This window comes from Ranitomeya imitator, chromosome 2, assembly GCF_032444005.1.
Source record: "Ranitomeya imitator isolate aRanImi1 chromosome 2, aRanImi1.pri, whole genome shotgun sequence".
Classification (NCBI taxonomy): domain Eukaryota; kingdom Metazoa; phylum Chordata; class Amphibia; order Anura; family Dendrobatidae; genus Ranitomeya; species Ranitomeya imitator.
In genome coordinates, this window is record NC_091283.1 from 493,758,207 (window position 1) to 493,765,500 (window position 7,294).

General features: G+C 38.4%; 1 protein-coding gene across 1 annotated transcript; it reads left to right on the forward strand.

The window, feature by feature from the left end:
• Window positions 1–499: 499 nt before the first annotated feature.
• Window positions 500–7,074, forward strand: GNGT2 (G protein subunit gamma transducin 2). Its single transcript, XM_069751510.1, has 2 exons — window positions 500–913; window positions 6,725–7,074. Exons 1-2 carry the CDS (start codon window positions 830–832, stop codon window positions 6,848–6,850), a joined length of 210 nt encoding a protein of 69 aa, XP_069607611.1. The 5' UTR covers window positions 500–829; the 3' UTR covers window positions 6,851–7,074.
• The last annotated feature ends 220 nt before the right edge of the window (window positions 7,075–7,294 follow it).

Genomic DNA, 7,294 nt, shown 5'->3' on the forward strand with positions numbered 1-7,294 from the left:
CCCTATCTTGAGCCATATGAGCAACCTCATTGGATAAAGAAATTAATTATATCAGCTTCTATCAATGTTTTAATGACGCACAAGCATTCTAAAATCTCAATCAGTAATCTGCCCATAGCAACAATGGCACACAGAGCCAATATATCTCTTTTAGCCTCCATCTTATTTATTAAAGGGAAAGAGACAATAATACTAAGTGGACTAGACGTGGCTGCAGCTTGTTTAATGAGCAGAGGTTGAGCAGAGACAGCATTAATTATAATGGATAAAGGGATACAAAAAGCCCCCTGTAATTCTAATGATTGCATAATATATTGCATAATATATAATAGAAACGGTCCTATATGTATGGCAACAGTATCTATACTGAATAATTATGCAGTTGCTCTAGACATCATTTTTTTAATTTATCTGCATAGATGTATATACTGTATATCTCGACAGAGCTTTAAGCAGGTTAGATGCTAAGCCCTTTATCAGATTAGGATTAAAGAGGATATTCCATCTGTGGTCTTCAATATCGCCAGTCTCAATGAGAGTGATGAGACATGAGAGGAGATAGAAAGGCCTGGCTCTGTACATAAAGACATCCACGTTCTCTATATGCATTTAGATCAACAGCAACATGCCATCTTCTAAAGAGCTTCCTTGAGTTTTCTTCACAAAAAAGTCCTACTCTTGAAGACCACCATCAAAAAGATCCAGAAAACTAGGGCTGCTATCCCAGTATCTACAAAAGGTGATAATCTCAGGGCGCTGTTGTGAAGACCACTAGTTACCTTCTTTATTTGGGACTATATAATCGGTGGGGTTCATATAAAGTTGTAAAATGGCCCAAGACATGACAGAGAAAGACCTTCTGAAGATGGAGGTTGAGCAGCTACGAAAAGAAACCAAAACAGAAAGGGTGCTGGTAATGTATCAGCCTTTTCCCATCACAATTATTATGTTTATTCATTCGCATCTATGTGTCTCTGTGTAACTGTATGTTTGCTTTTTTCATGTTCTCTTGTGTAGTTGCATGTCCTCTTGTATTATCTTCTGTAGTATAGTTATTAGTGATGAGCGAATATACTCATTACCCGAGATTTCTCGAGCACGCTCGGGGGTCCTCCGAGTATTTTTTAGTGCTCGGAGTTTTAGTTTTTAGCGCTGCAGCTTAATGATTTACATCTGTTAGCCAGCATAAGTACATGTGGGGGTTGCCTGGTTGCTAGGGAATCCCCACATGTAATCAAGCTGGCTAACAGATGTAAATCATTCAGCTGAGGTGAGGAAAACTAAATCTTTGAGCACTAAAAAATACTCGGAGGACCCCCGAGTGTGCTCGAGAAATCTTGAGTAACGAGTATATTCGCTCATCACTAATAGTTATACATTTTCTACTTATATGGTTCTCCATGTAGTCGTATGTTTTTTGTTTGTGTTGTTTTATGTTCTTTAGTGTCGTTGTATATGTTTTAGTTGTAAGGTCCTTCATCTAGTTGATTTTTGTTTGCGATATAATGTGTCCTTTAGTGTAGTTATACATTTTTAGTTGTACGGTCCTCCTTGTAGTTGTATGTTTTTTGTTTGTGTTGTTTAATGTCCTTTAGCATATGTGCACACGTCAGGATTTCTTGCAAAAATTTTCCTGACAAAAACCGGACATTTCTGCCAGAAATTCGCATGCTTTTTTTGTGTTTTTTAATGTGTTTTTGATGCGTTTTTTGTGCGTTTTCTGTGCGTTTTTCCCAAATGCATAGAATAGCACTCCCACTCACACACCACCTCCTCACCTCACCCCCTATCTGTCGGAGTCCCACAAGGTTCAGTCCTAGGGCCCCTGCTCTTCTCCATTTACACCTTTGGCCTGGAACAGCTCATAGAATCTCATGGCTTTCAGTATCATCTCTATGCTGATGACACACAGATCTACATCTCTGGACCAAATATCACCTCCCTACTGACCAGAATCCCTCAATGTCTGTCCACTATTTCATCCTTCTCTTCTCTGAAACTTAACATGGACAAAACAGAATTCATCATCTTTCCCCCATCTAATGTGACCCCCCCAACGAATCTATCCATTACAGTAAATGGCTGCCCACTCTCACCAATCCCACAAGCTCGCTGCCTCGGGGTAATCCTTGATGCTGATCTCTCCTTCAAACTACATATCCAAGCCCTTTCCACTTCCTGCCGACTTCAACTCAAAAATATTTCACGAATCCGTTCATTCCTCAACCAAGAATCTGCAAAAACCCTAGTCCATGCACTCATCATCTCTCGCCTTGACTACTGCAACCTCCTGCTCTGTGGCCTCCCCTCTAACACCCTCGCACCCCTCCAATCTATTCTAAACTCTGCTGCCCGACTAATCCACCTGTCCCCCAGCTATTCCCCGGCCTCTCCCCTCTGTCAATCCCTTCACTGGCTCCCCATTGCCCAGAGACTCTAGTACAAAACCCTAACCATGACGTACAAAGCCATCCACAACCTGTCTCCTCCATACATCTGTGACCTCGTCTCCCAGTACTTACCTACACGCAACCTCCGATCCTCACAAGACCTCCTTCTCTACTCCTCTCTTATCTCCTCTTCCCACAATCGTATACAAGATTTCTCTTGCGTATCACCCCTACTGTGGAACCCTCTACCCCAACATATCAGACTATCACCTACCATCGAAACCTTCAAAAAGAACCTGAAGACCCACCTCTTCCGACAAGCCTATAACCTGCAGTAACCACCGATCGACCAAACCACTGCACGACAAGCTCTATCCTCACCTACTGTATCCTCACCCATCCCTTGTATATTGTGAGCCCTCGCGGGCAGGGTCCCCTCTCCTCCTGTACCAGTTGTGACTTGTATTGTTTAAGATTATTGTACTTGTTTCTATTATGTATACCCCTCCTCACATGTAAAGCGCCATGGAATAAATATTGCTATAACAATAAATAATAATAGCAGGAAAAACGCAGAAAATCCGCAAAACTAATGAACATGCTGCTTTTTTTACCGCGATGCGTTTTTTTTCGCGGAAAAAAAATGCATCATGTGCACAAAACATGCAGAATGCATTCTAAATGATAGGATGCATAATGTATGCATTTTTAATTAATTTTTATAGCGTTTTTACCATGATTAAACGCAAAAAACCTGAACGTGTGCACATAGCCTCAGTGTAGTTGCACATTTTTAGTTGTATGGTCCTCCTTGTAGTTGTATATTTCTTGCTTATCATGTATTGTGTTCTTTGGCGTAGTTGTACATTTTTTAGTTATATGTTCTTCCCTGTAGTTTTATGATTTTTTGTTTGTCTTACATTATATTCTTTAGTGTAGTTGTACATTTTCTTCTTGTTTGGTCCTCCATCTAGTTGGATATTTTTGATGTTATTTTGTGTAGTTGTTTGTAGGTTATCATCTCGTATGTTCTCTTTTCTAGTTGTATGAACCCTTGTGTTCCAGTTCTCGTTACATTTTCTCATTTTTTTTGCGGAAGAGTGCGTTCTTTTGTATTGTGTCATTTTGCATAATTGCATGTATGTTCTCATTTTATTACCAATATATGAATATCCCCATGTGTTTTAAGTTTTCACTTTTTTCTGCAGGTGTGTTATATTCTGTTTTTTTATTTGTATCTTCTTTTGGGTAATTGTATATAATTGTATATTTTTCTTGAGGAACAGTAAGTTCTCTCTATATGTGCATGTAATTGGATATCTCATACATAATATACAGTATACAGAAATTCAGAATCCACCAAACATCTTATTTATTATTACCTTTAGATAAAGTAAATGCATATACAAATGTGTATTTAAAGTAAAAGTCTTTCTATTTTCAAGTGTTTTATATAAAAATACAGAAAATCAAAAAAAGATCTCTATATACTTTATATCACAATCCCTTTAAAGAAAAAGTATCATTAGCATTAAAACTTGATTCAAACAATAGGTCATTATCTTAACATAGTTTTAGTGTTTTTGAATTGTTAATGATATTATCTTTATTATTAAAAAAATCCTGAAGTTGTAGCAATAGCCACTAATCCTAAATTGACACTACCTGTTCTACAGAGATTAGTTCAGTAGTCATTTCTTGATGGCAGGTAGCATAGGACCAGCCATTGACAACTTGTGCTAGACTCTGCTCACCACCTCCCTCCACAGTGACCTATGCACAGGTCAGAGATCATACCAAGAACATACCTAGAAGTCAATCAGATGGGTTGGCTGCCTCATACTCATGTAAGGAAAATAGAATACGGTACATTTATTTATTCCTATAGATAACAATGCTTATATAGATAAAAAAAATCTTCAATTATAAAATAACAGAATAGAATATATTTCACTAATCTATATTCATCTATTTTTTTATTCTCTGAGACAAAGCATTTCTTTTAATCATTGCGTTTCAGAAACAATAACTTCTACCTGTGTGAGGGCTTCGGTATTTTTGTTTTTGGAACAAGAGTTGCATTTTTTTTATGGCACCATTAGGGGGCACATATAATGTACTGTATGCTCTGATTGCCCAATGATTCACTGCAACACTCATTATTGCAGTTTGTAGACATGCAAAGAGAATAGAGTAATACATCCACCATGGAATAAATTTGTCACAAAATGTTATTATAATTAAAACAAAAAAGGCGCTTACATATTACTGGCATAGTTGCTAAGTGACAGAATTATAGCAAGAGAAAACAGGTGCAACAAAAAGTACAACACCACTAAGCAAGTTAAAGGATATTTTTGTTTCCATAGATATGAATATAAAGTGACAGTGCAGTAATCGATCCAATCCATGTCAAAATAAAGTGACAGTGCAGTAATGGACTCGGAAACCCTCATGTGGTCACGTCAGCATAAATGCAGTATAACCTCGAGTGAGTTATTTATCCAAAAACTGAACATCAGGCCACAACCTGTAAGCCCCTGGAAAAAGCCCACGCGAAACGCGCATCGGGGTGGTGTGTGCGCACTCCTTACAGTCATGGGTAAGAGGATTATCATTATGTGACCAGGTTGTGGCCTGATGTTCAGTTTTTGGATAAATAACTCACTCGAGGTTATACTGCATTTATGCTGACGTGACCACACTGGGTTTTCGTATCCATTATTGCACTGTCACTTTATTTTGATATGGATTTGGTGGGAGTATATCCATAGTTATTGTGATGAGTGGTTTGGGCAATTAGCCGATCACCACTGTTTGAACTATGTGGTCTGTGCCTAAGATTTTGTATTCTACTCATTACTGCAGTGTATTATTCACCGTCACTGTTTTACAGATACTTAATGTTCCCTGTATAGGGCATCTAATAAGCAAATACATATGGACAACATGGGACCTTTGCTAGGCCAAAGGTTACCATGACATATCATAGATACAAGACCAATGGGTCACATAATGTGGAAATAGCTATTTGATACAGCAGACATCTGCTGCGCAGAACATTATTGTTGGATGTTCTCAGAACTGAGAATATCTTAATGGTCTATGACCCTTAAGTTACCATTTTGAATATACATGTGGGCATAGAACTATGTAGCAGTCACAACCAGGTCCTGGTGCATTTTGCCTGTAGGCCTCTTTGCAACCTATGAAGACACCAGTAATACACATGGTGCATAATTTATTGGACCACTGTGACAGATTAATAACGGGGGCCTAGGAACCTAAAGTAAAGCCTCAGTATGACAATACATCAGGAAGCCAATACGTTGATTTGACTATTACCAATTGTTCATGACTTTCTGTAGCATTGGCCTACAGTGTACTTTCCAGAAGATAATTCACTTGTGCTGACTATTGGTTGTCACTAATTCATTTAGCAACTTCCTACTTTATTGTGTTCCTTAATCTCCCCTTACAGTAATAAAAACAGAACTTTTACTTGTTTTTCTGCAAATTTCTTTCATTTTCCATGCGAATCTAATTGAAATAAAAAAAATGCCTAAAACTTAAATATTGCAGTTTTTAGACTGACGTGGACACTGGGGTCATATAGCTGTGGATGATCCCAGCAGATGATATTAAACAGCTCCTCCTCCCTCTCCAGGCACAGCGATGTTTGCACATGTCACCAGCATGCCCACAAGCACACTCCCATACAAATAAAAGTAAACACCCATAGGTCTAATCTATAGTTTACGAGATGTTAGTCTTTTTTAGCTAAAAATAAAGGACAACTCCCACATCTTGATAATAAATCGTGGAAATGTATTCTAGTCAGGCCATTTTTGGTTACACATCAGCCTTTTTCAAGTGTTTTCGGTCTGTCGGTATATGTTACTGAAGTTCTGCAGCCCTCGTGTCATGTATTATCCCCTCAGGCCCTGCTTTAGGTATAGCTAATTGGCTATATATGGCTTTTCATCAAATTTTTTTAGTGAACCCTTCCAGTGTCTGTAAGGTATGCAACAGAATTTCATTGACGACTCTCCTGGAATCTTTAGTAGAGTCCCATGGTAAAAAGAAGACCATATGGACACAATGGCCTCCTCAGACTTTTTATGCAGTCAACCACTTTGTAGTCTTTAGGATAGGCATGCAGAAAAGGCACTGGTCTTGGAAAATTATGGTGTAAAACACCTTATGAGGTGACGTGTTTTGTTGCTTGGTGTTCTTGTAAACGTAAACCACTTATGAATCAAGCGTGGTTGGGGCATTTTATGGTCATGGTTTATAGATTAACATAGGCAACATTTATTTTGTTCTCTTTAAAGGTCTCTAAATCTGCCCAGGAAATGAAGACCTATGTGGAATCTCTAGCAACAGAAGATCCCTTGATTAAAGGAGTACCAGAAGATAAAAACCCATTTAAAGAGAAAGGTGGCTGTTCGGTTTCCTGACACTTGCACAAAACCGGATTCCTGGAGCCAAGCAATGAACTTTTCCCATTGTAGCCCATTCATTAGAGTAAATTGTGTTTGCCTGTAAGATTTTGGAAACGAGGCTTCTCCTTTGGCTTTCAGAAGAGGATGATGAGATATGTAGTAGGAATGTCAATCAAACCATATTTCACTTACGATTGGATTTTTCAAAGTATCTGTATTAAAACAGACCAATACCTCAATATATCTGAGAATTTATTATATTTTACATTGATATACAAATATACTGGGTACAATTAATCAGATCTATGAGTCGGTGTCAGGCCTGGTCTATAGTTGGGCATTCCAACTATAGATGTCTGATAGGTGCAGATCCTGTCTTTAGGACCCGACCATACAGCAGGAGATGTAGCTATTCTGGAGATTGGTGGGTTCCAGAAATGGCTTATGCATAACGTACTG

Coding starts and splice junctions, on each gene's coding strand:
- GNGT2 (XM_069751510.1), top strand. CDS start 830: ATGGCCCAAGACATGACAGAGAAAGACCTTCTGAAGATGGAGGTTGAG. Junction 914..6,724: donor CCAAAACAGAAAGGGTGCTG/GTAATGTATCAG, acceptor TTCTCTTTAAAG/GTCTCTAAATCTGCCCAGGA.